Source organism: Microdochium trichocladiopsis (assembly GCF_020744255.1).
Source record: "Microdochium trichocladiopsis strain MPI-CAGE-CH-0230 chromosome Unknown B0I36scaffold_12, whole genome shotgun sequence".
Lineage (NCBI taxonomy): Eukaryota > Fungi > Ascomycota > Sordariomycetes > Xylariales > Microdochiaceae > Microdochium > Microdochium trichocladiopsis.
The window spans coordinates 1103851-1122238 of record NW_025763555.1 but is presented as its reverse complement, the minus strand read 5'-3'; the positions used below and the strand labels follow the sequence as shown (position 1 = coordinate 1122238).

Sequence of the window (18388 nt, the reverse complement as noted above, 5' to 3'; positions counted from 1 at the left end):
ACACTTCCACACGCCTCGTGTGGCTCGACTTGACTTACATGGGCTTTGTGACGTCGATCGATTTCGTCGGGCCCGGACGTAATTGCCCTGACAATGATGGAATTGATGCTCGTGGCTGGTTCTGGCAACCCTAGGACGGCTGCGTGAGATGTGTGCCTCATAAATATCTGGATATGCCTGGGTTGCATTGCTCAGATTTTGACCTGGAAGACATTCAGCTCGAGTTATTGGGCAGCCCGTTTATGTATATTACCAGAAGCACAACACAAAACACCCAGCACCCAATCAGAGTCACCATCTCCCCATTATCAAGACGTAGTAACCACCACTACCTATCACATCCCCAAGAATGAGAACCCTGTCGCCGTTCTCCATCCCGCAGCTATGTCGGGACTCGTAGACACGGCCAAGAGCGCCACAAATGGCGCCACAGAACAAGTCCAGAACATAGGAGAGTCTGCGCAGGAGCAGAAGCAGCAGGCCGGCTCGGACGCGGGCGTGCCGCGATCCATCCCAGACACATCAGAAGACCAGTCCGAGTATGGTGCCGGCCACCACGGCTCCGGCGACGGCGAAGGGGAGATGGTCCCCGCCGCTGGCCGCATCAACGAGAAAGGGGAGGTCGTCGACGACGATGGCAACCCCATCGGCAAGGTGACGAGCGGCGAGGCCAAGGAGTTTGTAGGCTTCGTCGTCACACAAGAAGGCGATGTCCTGAACGAGGACGGCGGTGTCGTCGGCAAGGCCGAGCCCCTCGAGGACGTTGCCTCGGAACTCAACTACACCACAAAATCAGCCAAGGACGGCGTCCAGAGCTCGCGGGGCGGCGGCGGCGGCGGCCTCGGCAGTGTCGTGGGCGGGGTTACCGACGCGGCACAGTCAGTGGTCGGCGGCGCCGGTGATGCAGTGAGCAAGACCGGCAAGACCGCGACAGATACGGTCGGAGACGCCGCCAAGGGCACCACCGACACAGTTGGTGAAGCCACGGGCACCAAGGACACTACTGGTGCCGTTCGTGACGCCGCGAAAGGCACGACAGATGCCGCCGGCGAGACGGTCGAGGGTGCCACTGGCACGGTAGACGATGCTGCCAAGGGTGCTACTGATGCCGTTGAGGGCGCTGCCGACGGTGAGAAGACCGCGGACCCGCAGGATCTCGGCGACAAGGTCAACGACACGGCCGATGGCGCCAAGGAGACCGCAGAGGACGCCGCCGGCGATGTCCAGGAGACTGCGGAGGGTGCCGCCGGTGAAGTCCAAGAAACTGCGGAAGGCGGTGCCCCTATCGCACTTAGGGACGGCGAGGTGCCCAAGCTCGGCACCGAAGCCGCCGAGAACCTCCCTGAGGAGGTCCCTGCTCCCCAGACCATTGGCGATATCGAGGTGCCTTCTCTTGCTCCCTCCGTCGCCAACAAGGTCGTCGGCCTCTTTGAGGGTCCATTCACTGTCTCTGACGGCGGCAAGGTGACTGACAAGGAGGGCAAGATCCTTGGCAAGGTGGCTGAGGGTCAAGACATCCAAGACCTCATCGGCAAGGAAATCCACGGCATTGACGCCGAGGGCAACCTGCTCGGCGAGAACGACACTGTCCTGGGCAAGGTCGACATTGCCCCCGAGGGCACTGTTGCCGAGCAAGTAAAGAAGGAGATCCCCGAGGCTGCTGAGCGGCTCGAGGCTCTCGAGAAGGTCGAGGAGCAGGCCAACCAGGCCAACGAGATCAAGATCCCCTCCTTTGCGCCCTCTGTTGCCGGCAAGGTCCTCGAGATGTTTGAGAGCCCCTTCAACGTCGCCGACGACGGCCAGGTCAAGGACGCCAAGGGCAAGATCCTCGGCAAGCTCGCCGAGGGCCAGGAGGTTGGCGACCTCGTGGGCAAGGACATCAAGGGCATCGACGCCCAGGGTAATCTCCTGGGCGATAACGAGACCGTGCTCGGCAAGGTCGACATTGTGCCCGAGGGCACCATTGTCGAGCGTATCAAGGAGGACGTCCCCGAGGCCGCTGAGCGCCTGGACGCCCTCGAGGAGGCCAAGCTCCCCGACCTGTCCATCCTTGAGGGTCTCAAGATCAACAAGGGTGGCAACGTTGTCGATAGCAACGGCAACCCGCTCGGCAAGGTCTCGAGCGGCGACTTGAAGAAGCTGGCCGGCCGGACTGTCGGCAAGGACGGTAAGGTCTGGGACGACAGCGGCAACGTCCTGGGCGAGGTCGAGGTCCTGCCCGAGGCGGTCAAGAACGAGTCGTCGCCCTTTGAGGACTTCCCCGACGCCACCGTCGACAAGAACGGCAAGGTCATCTTTGACGGCCGCCAGGTCGGCGTTGTCGACGGCGACGACTTCAAGAACCTCATTGGCAAGAAGGTCGACGCTGATGGCGATATTCTGGACAAGAACGGCAACGTCATTGGCCATGCCACCCGTGCTGAGGCCGAGGAACCCGTCGAGCCAGAGGCCGAGCCCGAGGAGCAGATCGACTACTCTGTCCTGCGCGACAAGAAGGTCAACAAGGCCGGCAATGTTGTCGACGACAAGGGCACCGTCTGGGGCCGCGTCGTTGAGGGCATCCTGCAGCACCTCGTCGGCAAGAAGGTCGGTGACAACGGCGAGATCTACAACGACGCCGGAAAGGTCATTGGCAAGGCCGAGCCCATCCCCGAGAACGAGCGCGAGGACAACAAGGAGCCCTCCCCCTTTGAAGACTTCCCCGGTGCCACCGTCGCCAACGAGGGCAAGGTCCTCTTCAACGGCGAGCAGGTCGGCGTCGTCGTCGACGGCGACGCCAAGAAGCTCAAGGGTAAGACTGTCGATGCTGACGGCGACATCTTGGACAAGGCTGGCAATGTGCTTGGCCGCGCCGAGCGCTGGGAGGCGCCCGAGCCCGAGCCCGAGCCCGAGGTCGACAACTCGATCCTGGCTGGCAAGCGCATCAACAAGGCTGGCAACGCCGTCGACAAGCACGGCGACATCTATGGCCGTGTCATCGAGGGTGCCCTCCCGCGCCTGATTGGCAAGATGTGCGACAAGCAGGGCTTCATCCGCAACGAAGGCGGCGACGTCATTGGCAAGTGCGAGCTCATCCCCGAGGCGGAGCGCGAGGGTATGAAGGAAGGCCCCTTCTCCGAGCTGCCCAACTGCACCGTCAACAAGGAGGGCGAGATTGTCACGCCCGGCGGCGACGTAGTCGGCCGCCTTGTCCAGGGCGACGCCAAGGTCCTCTTTGGCCGCGCGGTCGACGACGACGGCGACATCCTCGATAAGAACGGCAACGTCCTCGGCAAGGCGGAGCGCTGGGAGAAGCCCGAGGAGCCCAAGGACGTGAACCCCATGTCTGGCCGCAAGGTCAACCGCGAGGGCAACGTGGTGGACGAGAACGGCGATGTCATTGGCAAGCTGACCAGCGGCGACCTGAGCAAGTGCGCCGGCAAGAAGATTGACGACGACGGCGACGTTATCGACCAGAAGGGTTCCATCCTGGGTCACGTCACCCTGCTCGAGGACATCCCGCCTGAGGAGCCCAAGGAGGAGGAGTCCGAGGAGGACAAGCAGAAGCGCCTGCAGCTCGAGCAGGACCGCCAGATCGCTGCTCGCATTGCCGACTGCCTCAACCACTCGCTTGACCGCATCAAGCCCATCCTCAAGATGATCACCTCTGTAAGTTTTCCCTTGCAAACTGGTCTTAGATAACCGCCGTGGAACAACTACTAACCACTACAAAAACAGAGAATCGAGGCAGAGGAGGCCAAGCCCGAAGATGAGCGCGACGAGGAGGGCCTGGTCAAAGAGGTCCGCCCCTTGATCGAGGAGGGCGGCAAGATCCTGACCGAGGCGAATGGCGTGATCCGCGGCCTCGACCCTGACAGACGCATCGCGGCCAACGCGCAGCACAAGACGGCCTCGCGCGAGGCCACTCCCGAGGAGTACCGCCTCGCGGACGTCCTCAAGGAGCTCACGGGCCACGTCACCGAGACCATCGAAAATGCCAAGAAGAAGCTCGAGGGCATGCCCCGGGCCAAGAAGGAGATCAACCCGCTCTGGGGCCTCCTCGCGGAGCCGCTGTTCCAGATCATCGCCGGCGTCGGCCTTCTGCTCAGCGGCGTCCTGGGCCTGGTGGGCAAGCTGCTCAACGGCCTCGGTCTTGGCGGCCTCGTGTACAACCTCCTTGGTGGCCTTGGTCTGACTAAGGTGCTCAGCAGTCTTGGTCTCGGCGATATCGTCGACACGGTCACCGGCCAGGACAAGAAGGGCGGCAAGAAGAAAGGCGGTCTGCTTGGACTGTTCTAAGCGGGTTGTTCACCTGGCTTTGATCCCGTCTGCGTTTCTTTGTCTGACATGCTCCCGTTTTTCAATCCTGTACAAGTTAAGCGTTTGCTTTGATGATTTGCTGTTTTATCACGAAGTCACGAACGTTCCAAAATTTCATGCATTTCAAAATTATTCATGTACACTCATCCCACGATGAGCAGATTGTAATCTCTAGTAGTAGGATTCTAGCACCAAAAAAGCCATTTGTTCGTTACATCTTCTCTGGGTCTGTTGATGTGCCTGAGGGATTGGTTTATGTGCACACTCTCAGATTGACTGAACCAAGTCAAAAACTCCACCGAGTTTTGTCTTTAGCCCGCAAATAATGCGACTTTTCCAGCAAAATGCTTATCCAACGGGCATCTGCGCTTCACCAGAGCATGGATTTCGTGTTTTCGTCATGGTGTCGTGGATCACACCTTTGCATGTCGCAAGACCACACAATACTAACGCCTCCAGAAGCTCGAGACCACGAGCATATTGCTTTTTAGGTCATGCATTTTGGCACGTTCAAACACCGTTTATTCCTGAATCTTTCGCAGTCTGCATCCTGTAGGCGCAACAAAGGATGATCCACTGCTGCTGCTCCGTTCTCCGAGAATTCCGCCTGGCTGGACAGCAAGTATAACCTGCCTGCCATCATCTACGCCCCAGCACGTGTGTGTGGTCGATCCATTGCAAGCGTGCTCCTACATCCTAGTGGTTCTCTGGGCTTTGTAGTGGTCGTGGTGCCGGCTGCTGCGCCACGTCATATGGCGGGGCGAGGGACAGTGACGTCAGGGTGGTGGTTGTGCACGTGCGGTGCGGGCGCGCGCGGGATGGATGGATGGATGGATTGATAGATCGGGTGTAAGTGCGCGTTTTGCCATGGCAGCCACTCGCCACCCGGGCGTGGGCGCGCCAGCATTGGCTCTGGGCACATGCCAGACTGGACCAAACAAGCCGTCATACTTTCTGCGTGTGTGTGTGCGCTTACTGGAGAAGGTGTGACTTGTAACTTTTCAATGGCCGGGGAAAATGGGCAGCTGAACAGCTACAAAGTTTGGGCAGATGCCACAATTTGGAACTAGGTTCAGCCATAAACAGGTTTATGAACATTTGTCCTCTAATAATAATGCCCCGCCTTTTGTCTCCCTAATTAAGCTAGCTCAGTTGAGATCCGAGCATGTGACGCTCTATTCAGTCCTGGTTGTGTCGGCGAGATTCTGTTCGGTGCTTTCTAGCTCGGCTCCGCCCGTGCCGCTGAAGTTCAGTCGCACTTTAAATGGCTGCCACATCTGCCTTACCCGATAAAGAACTAGCGCTTATTTTTTCCTAAGGCGACAGTTGTGGATGTATTCAGGCGCAATGCGAAACCCATCCCAAGATGCCGGTATCTGCGGCCGTTGTTGCCAATGAGGTATTCTCGGTTGCGCCATGGGGGATTGTTGCGATTATCGGAAATTGAAGAAATAGACCACCTTGAACTGTCCGCTGCGGCAGACAGTCGCCCATGGCGTTGGATATGAACCCACGCGAGGTTAACTTGACGGTCGTGGTTGTCGTTGCCCATCGCCAGTGGTCTTGACCTCGGCTAAGGTGGAAGCACGTACTCAGAGCCTCTGGACATTTCTTGAAGCTATGATCCTCAAGCTACTCGCCATTCGGCCACCGAGTGGCTTACAAGCATGAAAGACCTGTTTCGTACCACCTCAAGCCAATGCACAGTCGGCATCGGGATGACTGACAACTCGACTATTCAGTGCGGGTGGCACATCTGGACGACCAAGTCGGCGCACGATCTAGCCTTGAGTTTCGCCGCCATGTGCGGTGCCGCCACGCTAAGCCTCATCCTCGACGTCAATCTCGTTCTCCTTGATGCTATTGACCTCGCAGAATGGGAGATATGCCCGCAGCTTTTAGAATTGTGTGATCGGGTCGCGGCCGCACGTAATGATACAGGTGCTTCGGAAGCCCTACGAAGCAAAACGAGACCTCTTGAGGATGCTTCAGTCCACAAAAAGTTAGCATTGGTTGTCTCATCTGACTGGAAGAATAGTAATGAAACGTAATGCTACTATACTATGAAGATCCCTGTATCACTAAAACCTTGTAAATAACTTTACTGTGTTGGAAGTCTGGGGCCGGATGCGGTTTGGCTTTGAACCACTACACATGTCGAATGTTAAGCCACAACCAGGATTGCTGCATTCGTGCTATGCTGTCTCTATCTCCAGAATAAAAAGGACGATGAAGCCCATACTGCTCCAGGTTTCGACAACCTTTCTAACGGTCGGCCATTACCGAAAACCATCACATCAACAACAGACTCGGGATATCCACACGAACTCACGTCTCTAATGTCGCGTGGGAACGTCCGCCGCGATGACTATGGTCTCCGAAAAGATCTACGCCAGCGCTTAGGCTTTGCCGAGGACATTGACGAGACTCCGGAGGCTTTCACGGAGCGGAACAATTTGATTCGGGCTTTAGCTCAAGTGAGGTCATTGACTAAGAACCTCCGATATGAGTTGGATCTGAATGGCTTTCTCCAGTCAGAGCTCGATCGACTGGTAAGCCTCCTGGAAGGTCAGACATCTTCAGCTACCGCTCCTCTGGGCGGTCTCCAATTCCAGGTACTCGATGGGGACCAGAATAGCATTCAAGCTCTCAATCAGGAGTGCACAGTATTGAGATCAATGCTCGAAACCACACAGCGCCAAACCTAAACCCTCAGTACTTTACTGCAGACGCACATCTTGAGCATCCTATCGGCTTCGGAAAACGCTCACGAAGGGGATTCACCATTCTATAGATATCAGACATCACGGTCGAAGACTAAGCTCATACGTGGCACCGGCCTCTTATGTTCTGGCTTGGATTCATTGCGCAACACAGAAGATGTGCACGCCAGCAAGCAGATCATAGATCACAGGAGCTATACTAGCACCCCATCGCCGTTCATATCCGTTTCTGACAGCCCAGGACGCATTCATAATATCATACGGAAAGACCCGAATCGTTTTGGTGACGACGGCCATGTGGTGGTCATCGCTCCTGCGGATCTTGGCATCTCATTTGCACGTTCCACCCAGCTTGTGGAGCAGGCTGGTGAACAACCGTACTGCAGGGAAAATCCCAATGGTGTTCACTACGCTACTCCATCCCACTGGCTGGTACGGGGATGGATACCCAAGGCTTGCATCGTGGCACGCCTTACGCTGGAAGAGTTTGAGAAATACTGTGTCGACAACAAGGTCATCACTAAAGAGGAAGGTGTGGCGTCCTTTGATCCTTTGTCGAGGTTGCAGCTGTCTGAACTGACTCTGTCCCCTAGCCGAAAGGAGCAGTGCAATGTGCGAGATTCGGCCTTCGTTATCGAGCCTTCTTAAGTTCTGCGAAGCACGCAACGACGGGCAATCGCAAAGCTTGGTTCTACAAATGCAAACCTTGCGACTGAGCCATATGTGAGGGTGCATGCCCAGCTATGTTCAAGTTATGGTCTGTAAGACTGCTTCAAACATTGGCCGGGCGAGTGAGAATGATCCCTGTACGACATTCACAAACAGGGCCAGCAGGGTACGAGAGGTGTTGAGATGGCACATCGGGAAGACCACCAACGGCGATGGATGAAATCTTCATCGTAGAAAAGCTCTGAATTCTGGTCAAGCGGTGACGGACTGGGAGTTTGCAACTAGAGAGTTAGGCAGCCAGAGGGGGCTGGTGTACAGCATTCCTCGCCCAAGTGCGCCGTCGCTTCCTTTACCGTGTGTATCTGACCGACCAAAGCGTAGGGCTGATGGAAATGCCTGCACGTCGTGCTAGGGTCTTGAGAGAGCGCGAGACCTGGACCACTGGTTGCGATTGTCGCGCACACTGCTCAGGCGATGCAGCAACTGCGGAAGTAGCTGCGCCATCAAGAATCGCTGCAGTGGTGCTCTCAGTACGAATTAACCAATGGTTCGGGCAGTCGGTTGCTTCCCACAGGGTCAGAGAGGCAGTGGCTGAACGCATGGCCCTACTATTGATTCTGATCAAAATCAACCAGGCAGTTTTGGCGATCTGACTGCGTTTCAGGACGTCTTAATGGATCGCGTCAACACGGGCCAAGAACTGTCTCGTGAAAGTGCAGCGCAGCCTGTGCCTTGCGGCAGACTCGGAGCTCAGACCCGAGCCAGCAACACAGTGCAGGTCACAGGCTGCCACGCAACGCGCCTCCAATTAGTCTGTACCTGGAGAAGTCCACAGTGCCCCGTACGGCGAACACACAGGGTTATTGCCAATGGACGACCATTGTGCTTTGCTGTGCGCAACTCGTGAGAATAGACCTTCGCTTTATGACGCCGCGCATTGACTGCCACAAGGCATCAGACATCGCTGTACGGCTGAACGACTGTGCGTTGCTTTACGACGTGTCTGATATAATGCCACAGTCAGTTCATGCCTCCGCATCCTGCGTCCTCAGATCTGCAAGTCCGCACGGGCAGGGATCGTCTCCTTAGTTGTGCCGGAAACATCGTGACTACCACAAGATTCCATCACCTCCTTTCACCACAGTAGCACCTGATACGGATTCACTTCTACCGGGCCACTCACCCTCTTGTACTGGCAGGTCAAGACAACAGACGCGCCCGACCTCTCGCCTCTCTTATGCGTTTGCTGCCCAAAGGCCCACAGGATGTTGTGGAGTCCGTTCATCCGTGACGGGCGGTCTCCACAAGTGTACAGAGGTCAGCCAAGCACCCCGAGGGCCTGCAGCGACAGAGAACCTTAGGCAAAGGGAACTGGGTTCGCAGTCCAACCCTTGTCTTACTCCAGCTCTGATCCGGCAAACCTTCGGGATCCAACTAAGGCTCGGCATCCGAAGAAGCAGCGCCCACTCGGCCTCCTCCAGCTCTTGCGTGATCCCTCGATTTCTTGGCCATCATATACTTCTGCAGAACTCACTCCTTGAAATCCTCCTCTGCTGGCGCAGTGCCATGATCCTGCTGCTCATCGCCTGTTCCTTATGTTAGCGTTTGTCGCATGACATGCCCTTGTCCCTGGCCCGATCGTGCGACCTTCCTGTTTGTGCTGCCTGCAGCCCAAACACTCGACCCTGTCCTGTTGGTCGTCACACATCCATACTCAGAGCTGTCCAGCCGCTAATGTTTTGTCCCGCGACGACTAACGCCAATCCTTCTCTGGCGCCGTGTCGAATAGTAACCTAGGGTATTATTAGTACAGCGTGATATGGTCTTTGGGGTGACATTCTGTAACTTACTTCCTGTTAACGAAGCATGTGTAAGTGATACTATCTTGAAGGCGTGGTTTCCCTCTGCTCCGGTGTCGCCTCACTACTTCAAGCTAACACAAAACTTCCAATGTCCAGATACCTGGTTCCGCATCTTTATCAAGATGTTGCGCAAAGTCGACGGTGGCGGCACACGAGCAGCCGACCCGGAGTATGTCAAGGACATAGCTAAAGACTACGTCTGGCACGAGATGGGCTTCTTCACCAGCTGGAAGAACGGGCGTGACAGCACAGGGAACGATGACAGCACGCTCCGCATCTTGTGCGTCGACACGCCCGACGAGATGCCGAAGCGTATCAAAGAGCTGCTGGAGGAGCGGCAGCAAGACCGGCCGGGAGAAGCGGCTAGATTTGCGGATCCGCTGGCGCTGCACGGGGTCCTGCTGGACAAAACCATCATGCTCTCGGACATTGCTGTGTGGCGGGTCAGGGACCGGGTCCGCGAGATCGAGCAGGTCAGTTCTTGCACGACCCATCGGCATTGAACCGGCCGAGGAGGAACCACCGTTCTACTTCTCATTGATCAACGATGTAGATCAACGCTAATCCGCAAACACTGCACTAGTAGAGGGGTCATATCAGCGTCAGGAAGCGCTTCGAGGTCATGCACGAGGTCGGGCGGCACGGGATACACGTCTCGAAGTGTTCGAGGTCACCACAAACACCATCAACTCGCTGCTCGAATACCAGTCGTCGCTGCACCAGAACTTTGGGTTGAATCTCGATCCCGAGTACACCATGCAGGCGCAGGAGTATGGGCGCTTCCAGCTAGAGACGGTCAAGTCGATGAAGTTGCGCTCCGTGTCCAACGACAAGAGACTCGACAAGGAGATCACGCTTGTGAGTCTGACAAGATCTGCCTCCGCATTCAACCGCCAGTCTTGATACTTGTCCAAAAGCTGACCTTGATCACTCCAGGCTTTCAACCAAATCGCGCAGTCCGACAACACCGTAGTCAAGTCCATCGCCGTCTTGTCCATGTTCTTTCTGCCGTCAACCTTTGTCTCGGTAGGCCTCGATTCGTCCTCCCCTTCCATTACTCGCTCCCTCTCTGACAGGAACCGCGCAGGCAATCTTCAGCACAAGCTTCTTCGAGTTCCAGGACTCCGGCTGGGCCATGTCCGACAAGTTCTGGATATACTGGGCCGTGGTGATACCAGCCACGCTCCTTGCACCTATATACACGATGTTCGCATTCAACAAGCCCAAGAAGCTGTGGATAAACATGCATGCGCGCATGGAGAAGTACAAGCGTGACAAGGAAGCGGCCAAGACGGCTGTGAATGGCACAGTCAGAAGATACTTGCGCGAGTTAGACATTTTTATCATACTGTTGCATTAAATCAGAGTTGTATGACTGTTTCTTGCTAAAATCAAAATGCCTCCCATACGTGATAGAGCCAGTAATGACCCAGATGCTCGTGCCTGAAACAATGACCAGCCATACTTTGTCGCTTCCATCAAAACCAACAACATCGAGCAATCATGGTTTGCTAGCAACGCCAGATTCCCTCCAGCAAAAAGGGCTCATGATATCTTTCCCGAACCCTTAAAAGCCGGGCTTATTCCTGGCGTGTTCGTACTCAAGGCAGAGGCAGAGAGTTAATCGCCTTCCGCAGCAGCTCGTACCGGGACTCGCCAGCCACGACCTCGTGCCAGTTGGCCTTGTCGACGCCCGGGAACCGCGCGGCGACGACTGTGCCGACAGTCACCCTGCCGTGGGTGCCCGCCGTGCCGTCGACGCCGTACTGCCTCGCGGCAGCGACGTACTCCGGGGCGACGGTGATGCCTGCGGTCAGGCAGCCCGAGTACGTCTTCTTTTTCAGGTTCGACAGGATGACGCCAAAGTCCGCAGGGCGGGCGATATCCTTGGTCTGGATGAAGTTCTCAATGGTCGCGATGTACACGTCGGTCGCGTTGCGGGACTCCCACAGGTCCCGGAGCTCCGGGCTAAACGCGACGTGACACATGGCGTTGCGCATGCGGTTCCAGGCGCCCCTAGGCCCGGCCTCGTCGTACGGCTGCTCGCCGACGCCAGAGATGGACGGGACGATCTCGAAGTGCACTGCCGACTTGACGGGCAGGCGTCTGTGGAAGTACTCCTTGACCAGAGCGACCTTGTTGGCGTTCTCGGTCGGGATGGCGACGATGATCACCGGGTGGATGGTGTTGGGATGCGCGCCCATCCGGATCTGGTCGGCGAACATCTCGGGCATACGCCCGAGGTTCGAGCCGTTCTTAGCGACCAGGTGCTCGGTGTTCTGGATCGATTGCAGACCAGGGTGTGCCTTGAAGAGAGCCATGGCGCTGTGTGTAGCCTTGAAGAGCTTTGTGACGCCCTCACGGGGTCCGAAGGCGAAGCCGATGTGAGCTGAAGTCTTGCTGTCAGCATATTACCTAGTCATGAGTATAGCTGTGTGTCTTGCTCACCTGGGAACCTGTCCCTAGCGCCCTTAACAGGACCGCACTTGACCTCGACACGGCGGATGACGCACTCGGAGTCGTTCGTGATCCAGCGGATATCCTCGCCGCACTCCTTGAACACGGTATTGACCGCACGGTGCAGGGGCGCATCCTGCGCGAGCAGGTCCGCATCGTACGCGATCATGATGTCGCGCGGCTGGAGGACGTCCGTGTCCGTCACCGTCAGTGTTTCGCCCTCCAGGACGGCGTGCTCCTCCGTGACGTCGTCCGCCTCCGTGCCGCCAAAGACGCTCGCGCTGTTGTGCATGTATTTGATTAGAAACTTTTTGGACCGCTTGCCGACGAGGTTGAACGAATAGACGTCCGCTGTGGCGTCGTGCAGTTGACCGTTGGCGGTGATCCACCAGAACGCGGAACCCGCGCCGGCCTTGCTGACGTCCATGACTTGGGTGTCGTCTGGTAGTAGAGGTTGCGAAGGTTGTCGTGTTGTCGTCAGTATTCTGGAGGGGTTGAAGATGACTCTCCAGTTCTGCTTGAGGGGTTCGACATTGTCGTTGGCTTTTATGCTGAATCTTGCGAGTATTTGGGCCAGAGAGAATTCTTCGGAGTATGCCTTGGACTTGTGAGGCCTAAATTCGCAACAACGATGATCACACGGCACTTCGTATATGATGTTGTTCTGGCCGGAAGAAACGAAGTGTAGCGTGTATGAAACTCTGGGAACGAAAGAATGTGCTGGGGAAATAAAGCTCAATCTTATGTGTCGCTGAATCTAGTATAATTGAACCACTGCTCTGGCTTTGTCATGGGCTCCCTGTTTGCTGAGCGAGCATAGAAAGTGGACAAAGAACTTGACATGAGGTCGAACGAAATTCCGGCGCAGGGGTTCTGACAAAGAGAATTGATTGCTCTGGAACTCGCCAATCACGCGCAGGCTGCCGTGTGACTCCTTGGGGCGTGGCCGTGCCAGCTTCGCGCCAGCAAGGCGCATCACGGGCAATTCATGTGTGCACCGCACAGGTCCCTCGTTCCACTCACACTCGACTGAAAGCCTGGTAGAAAGTTCACTGAAGTGGCTGATCTCATTTCATTCTGGGCATTCTCATAGCATCTAGATGCATGGGCTAACGATATTCCGAGATTATCGGCCATCTTTCAAGCACCAATACGCATCAAGTAGACATGGTCATACTGCGGCTTCCCACAAAGCAAACGGAACAATCTGAAGCAAAGGAAGGGTCTCTCACATCTCTCTACCGTGACGACTTTGCATCTTCAAACTCGAGGCAGCAATCCCCGATGCTGTGCAGCCTGTGCCGGTTGAGCATCACTTGCGTCTGCTGTAAATGTACAGGCTGCGAACGTGGCCAGCCAAGGGGCCAAGGTCTGCCGATATGGGGAATCGCTGGCAATCATAGTCCAGCCACATTCGTCGAGTTCGAGGTGATTCCGGGTTCGAAGATCGTGGAGTTCTGGGGCGCGTCGTGGATTAGCTCGGGCCAGTAAGAGATTGGGATGCGATATTACATACCTTGCATCGTCGTAAATTGACCCCTCGATCTGGTTGCAGATGATGATAGCAGGGCGCGAAAGGTCTGCCATGATCTGCTTTACTGGTGCATTGACAAATGGTGCAAACACGATGCAGTTGTCGTCCAGCTCTGCGAAACCACTTGCGCCGTACTTGCCCACAATATCGAAGTTGCCAATCTCTTTGAGCATCGTCTCCATCGCCGGTGTATAGGCGGGCTCTTGGGTCAGGAGCTTGATGTGACGACCGCGTTGCGCTCCGTGTTGTTTCTTCTGGATTGTTTCGACAACACTGGCCATCGTGAGAGCCATTGCGTGGTGTGTGCATAGGCCCTTGACCTCCAACTCGGGCGTTCTCTCGGGATAGTCCAGATCCTGCTCGATTTCTTCCATGTAGTCCATGTTCTCCTTGAGCCATTTCTCGGACGCCGTCGTGCTGAAGTCACCAAGACCAAAGCCCACAACCTTGGTGACGGGAATTGCTGTCGTACACAGAGGAGCCGAGGTCAAAAGTTTCGCCAGGCGTGACTTGAACATATGACAAGATCCGCTGCGATCCCAGATGGATCGGACGAGGGCGAAGAACTCATAGGCGTTCTTGACAGGCTGAGAGTCGGCTGACGAACCGGACTTATCCCACCATCCGACTACGGTTGGGCAGCCGTACATGTGAGGTGGACACTTTGGTTGACAATATACGTAATATAAAACGTCTTCCAGATATATAAATAGGACTCTCAAGCTAGTATGATATACCCTAAAAATATGTCCTTTGCTACGCTATTATATTTCTTCTTTGTTACTACTGCATTATCCTTCCTCACGCCAGAGCGGGTTTCGACTTCCTTACCTCGCGGTATAACCGCCATTGGGGTCCATCTTCCAAGCGAAGAGACTGATAGTGCCGCAACTGTCTTTTCTACGTCGGCTGCCCACACTCTGGGAAGGAGGGTCGCTTGGATTAATACTCGTTGTGGCTGTGATCGGAATCTCAACGAGGCAGCCGTGAAAACCGCCACCGACGACTTTAAAAAACTGCTTGTTACTTATGAATTGGGACTGGGAGATTCGGTGACTATCCCGAGCGGGGACATCATCGTCTTCATGGTGAACGAAGGCTTAGATAAGCTCATGCTTACAGAATCTGAAATTGATAAATCCTTCGATTTCATTCGGGAGGCATGCGGCGATAACAGAGCTGGAACAACAGGCGCACAGGGGAGCTTTGCTGTTGGCTATATGCAGGCGAGTGACGGGAAAGACCTTAGAGAAAGTATGTGGGGTTCGGAAGCGCAAAGGTGTAACTGATGCCCCGGTAGCTCACAGCTAGTAATTTTGCGTTTGTCACTAGCTCGCACATCTATCCATATTCATATCTTCTTCCGCCTCTACATTCTTCTTCATCCTGCTCGCTCGTCTTACTTGTGCGATCACAGTCTCTTTGGCCCCCGATTTCAGCCCGGAATATAGTACTGTCCGGTCACGCTCCCGACCTCCGGTGTCAGCCGTCTAGTCGGGCTTCGGGGTTGCTGTTCTGCGAAGTAGGTTAAGCTCGGACGATCCACTCAGTCTGGTGGTGTTGTGTCTCTAGGAGGAGATACCACTCTCTAATTTTCGGTGACTCAAGTATGAAGATAACATCTGTCTGTCAAGGGGAACTATCTGGGTCATGTACTCCTTTATCCTTTACGGAGTGCTGTTAGTTCCTTGTTGCGCTGTGTAGCACTCCTTGTGCACTGCTCAGCTGTCCTAGTCTTGGCGTTTGTGCCTGCCTACAGCCGAAAGATCTGGAACAACCAATCTCGTGGAAGCCTTTGCCCCGACTCCATAACTCCACGGTGTTACAGCGCTCACCCTATACTACTAAAGTACCAAGGCCGATGAAGAAGCGACCAACGTAGAGCAGCTCAGGACTGCGGAGCGAGGCGCCGCAGTAGAGGAAGTTGCCTAGGTTGACCCATATGCAGGCGCAGAACATGGTGTACGTGTGAGAGAAGACCTCGCCGGCAATGAGCGAGCCGGGGACACAGCCCAGCTGGCCATAACCCTAGCTCAGCTAGTACCTTTCTCGAAAGTCGTTTTTGATTCACCACTTTTAGACCTTATTCACAGGTTTAGCAGTGAGGTTTAGGGTTGATTTCAGTAAGGATCACGAGCCTGGCTGGCTCTCAACGGCAAACACCGATAGCAGCTCAAACATAATCTTTGGCAACTACTCTCTGGCATCTGAGCGATTCTCACGAGCCTTATTTTTCTTAAGCACCACCAAATTCCTCTTCCAATACGATTCCAACAGCTCGGGCGCAATGTCCCTCAGCTTGGCTTCGGTCTCCCAGCTCGTGTGGCCCTTGGAGGCGGGGTAGCCGACCCACTGGCACTCCAGCTTGAAGCCGCCGCGGGCCTTCCCCGTGTGTTTGAGGATCTTGAAAATGTGGTACTCTGCTTCCTCGTTCTTGAACAGGACTTGATCCCGGCCTCCGACCTTTTCCCAGTAGTCGAAGAGGAGCTCGCTGGCGCCTGGCTGAATCTCTGCCTCAGGCACCCAGGTTGCAACCTCTACGGATTCGCCCTCCCAGTGCACCAGAAGATCCACGCTCTTATTGCCCAGCAACTTGTGGTTCAATAATGCGTGGACTTCTCTGATTTCGCCTTCCTCCTCTTTCCTAATAGCTTCATCCTGAGCCTCCTCCGGTTCAGTTGGTGCCTCTACTTGCGTCTTGTTCTGCTGCGAGTGTGGATCGTTCGGGCTTGGTATCCCGCAATCCGGAAAGCGAGGTTCGAAAAGATCTGTAGTTACACAGCTACGGTTAGAACGAGCTTATTCGGGGCGAAAGACGGATGCAGGGCGTATTTACGGTCAACCTTATCCATATCGGCTAGGGGTACAGTTTTGGCTGAGCTTTGGTCGTGGTCCTTTTGCTCCGGGCTCGTAGTGTCTAATTCACCAATCTCGGTAGGGCGACATGTTAAGACCTGCCCAGAAGATGGTGGAAGTCGGTGCAGCTTGGCGGATTGTCGTGGTAGGTGCGCCGTGTCGTCGAGACCTGGCAGCTATGGTTAGAAGACAGTCGTCTTGAGAGCCGCTACGCGCGATCGGCTGACGGGCGACAGAGGTCAGAGTGTCACCCCGTGATCCGTACCTGAAGGGGCCTTCCGCTTACGCGTGCCCGTGTCCTGGGTCGCCTTCATCTGGGGAGCGGGGCCAGAGGCTCTCTGAGATTGGAGCCGATAGCGATGGGACCAAGTTTTGGCTGAAGGCGCCGCGAGGGAAGAGATATAGTACGGCCGGCTGAGGGAAGGGGCGCAGTCAGGCTGAAGGGTAGATGGTCGGTTTGGCTAGCGACCGCAGGACGAGGGAATCACTCCACAGCGATTGATGTGCAGGCCGTTAGCCTGTCTTGAAGGACTGCGGAGCGGGACGCGCATTAGGTGCCGCGCGCGCCACGGTCGCGTTCAAAACCTTGGCCCCGCAACTTCAACGGGATTGTCCGGGGTTAGTGCCTTTCTTGCCTCTGCCGCATAGGGTTCAACGCGTGTGCGCTTGAACCTCTAGACCTTCATGTCACGCATGATGTTCCATATTTCTTGAGTGAGCTCATTGTCCCTCTCATGCTTACGCCAGGACCTATCACCTGGGAAGGGAGAAGCTGCTTTACAAGGTTGACGACCAGAAACTGTTCGAGCAGATGGGTGGATGCCTCTTGAAGGGGCTCGCGCCCATTGAGCCTTCATTCACGGTGCTTATCTTACACCCTGTCTTCATGCTTGCCTCTCTGCACGTTCCTCGTCAGTTCGACCTTCAAGTCAGGAACTTGGCCTCTGTTCCTGTGTCCAGCCCTGTCGTAGTGGCCGCAAACTGGCCTAGCCTTATGGATGAGGTCCTAGAGGCGGAATGCGCTGCGCTTGAGGGAAGCAGAGGGCCGCACAGCTTGCGGCCAGAGACGAGCGGCTTCGGGTAGCGATATTCGAAGTATTGTCCTCCCAAAATTAGATGGATGGCGCTGATTCGTCATCTACGTGGTGTACTAGGGTTATCCCGCCTGAGTCCATTGACCACAACGCAGTATACACACATGTTACTAGCTGTGCTCGCGCCCATCATCCGGTGGAAGACGACTGGAGCTACAGACCTAAAATGGCTTTAGCTACTGCGAGAACGTCTTCTTCACGACTAGCTTCTATGGGCTCAACTATATAACTATCCTTGTCCCTTTCCGCTTGGCTTCCTCGCTTCAGGAAATTCTTAAGGTCCTCCAATGTCTGTTCTCCTGTATTAACCCATTTGACAACAGCAAATTCAATGTAAATGCCGTGCGGATATTATCCTGAGTGGTTATAATTCGTTCGATTGAGTGTTCTCGTGGCGAAGGGAGGTCGGTAGTATACAGCGTCGTCGATGACCGGCCTTCGCCTCTTAACTGTGATAAGTAGTACATATTGGGGCTAATGCACACGATACTGTTGCCGTACTATAGTGAGTGCATATGTAGGTCATCTGATGCGCTGTCGCATGGGATCAAATAGTCGTAGGTGAAGTGATGATGCATTCAGAAGGTTAGAGTAGTGGAGGGCGCAGGTGGCCAAGTGCATGCAGGCGACCTACAGTGCACGAACCAGTTGACGGCCGCATTATCGTCTGGCCAGACGGGCAGTTTTTCCTGGAAGACATGCAGTCCATTATCTAGTAAAAGCAGTTGCGTCTCTGGCAGCTATGAGATCACACAATGAAAAGCTTCAATGATCTAGTGTCCTGCTGGATTAAGTCTTTTTCATGTTCACTGTCAGGCTTGCTCTAACGTCAGGCAATGCTCGTGGTCTTGTCCATACGCCTTACGCAAGACCCCTCGTGATAGCTTATACAGA

General features: G+C 55.3%; 6 protein-coding genes across 6 annotated transcripts; 3 read left to right on the top strand and 3 right to left on the bottom strand.

The window, feature by feature from the left end:
- Positions 1–384: 384 nt before the first annotated feature.
- B0I36DRAFT_355148 (uncharacterized protein) lies at positions 385–4278 on the top strand (the record flags this gene model as incomplete). The annotated part of the gene is made up of 2 exons (XM_046157410.1): positions 385–3648; positions 3718–4278. 2 exons carry the CDS (start codon positions 385–387, stop codon positions 4276–4278), a joined length of 3825 nt encoding a protein of 1274 aa, XP_046005966.1.
- Positions 4279–4804: 526 nt separating this feature from the next.
- B0I36DRAFT_337380 (uncharacterized protein) lies at positions 4805–5208 on the bottom strand (the record flags this gene model as incomplete). Its single annotated transcript, XM_046155668.1, has 1 exon — positions 4805–5208. A coding segment is annotated over one exon (161 nt), but the record flags the coding sequence as incomplete, so codon positions are not given.
- Positions 5209–6638: 1430 nt separating this feature from the next.
- Positions 6639–7670, top strand: B0I36DRAFT_355147 (uncharacterized protein; the record flags this gene model as incomplete). The annotated part of the gene is made up of 2 exons (XM_046157409.1): positions 6639–6914; positions 7374–7670. The coding sequence occupies 2 exons, from the start codon at positions 6639–6641 to the stop codon at positions 7668–7670; spliced, it is 573 nt and encodes a 190-aa protein (XP_046005964.1).
- Positions 7671–9473: 1803 nt separating this feature from the next.
- On the top strand, positions 9474–10913 carry B0I36DRAFT_388959 (uncharacterized protein; the record flags this gene model as incomplete). The annotated part of the gene is made up of 6 exons (XM_046161282.1): positions 9474–9561; positions 9650–10026; positions 10140–10184; positions 10262–10411; positions 10490–10579; positions 10641–10913. The coding sequence occupies exons 1-6, from the start codon at positions 9558–9560 to the stop codon at positions 10911–10913; spliced, it is 939 nt and encodes a 312-aa protein (XP_046005963.1). The 5' UTR covers positions 9474–9557.
- A 2639-nt stretch (positions 10914–13552) lies between these two features.
- Positions 13553–14254, bottom strand: B0I36DRAFT_211714 (uncharacterized protein; the record flags this gene model as incomplete). Its single annotated transcript, XM_046148919.1, has 1 exon — positions 13553–14254. A coding segment is annotated over one exon (702 nt), but the record flags the coding sequence as incomplete, so codon positions are not given.
- Positions 14255–15711: 1457 nt separating this feature from the next.
- B0I36DRAFT_388958 (uncharacterized protein) lies at positions 15712–16923 on the bottom strand. Its single transcript, XM_046161281.1, has 3 exons — positions 16666–16923; positions 16381–16569; positions 15712–16312 (listed from the first exon to the last, which is right to left on the bottom strand). Exons 1-3 carry the CDS (start codon positions 16712–16714, stop codon positions 15738–15740), a joined length of 813 nt encoding a protein of 270 aa, XP_046005961.1. The 5' UTR covers positions 16715–16923; the 3' UTR covers positions 15712–15737.
- Positions 16924–18388: the final 1465 nt, after the last annotated feature.

Coding starts and splice junctions, on each gene's coding strand:
- B0I36DRAFT_388958 (XM_046161281.1), bottom strand. CDS start 16,714: ATGAAGGCGACCCAGGACACGGGCACGCGTAAGCGGAAGGCCCCTTCA. Junction 16,570..16,665: donor TAAGCGGAAGGCCCCTTCAG/GTACGGATCACG, acceptor CATAGCTGCCAG/GTCTCGACGACACGGCGCAC. Junction 16,313..16,380: donor CGATATGGATAAGGTTGACC/GTAAATACGCCC, acceptor GTGTAACTACAG/ATCTTTTCGAACCTCGCTTT.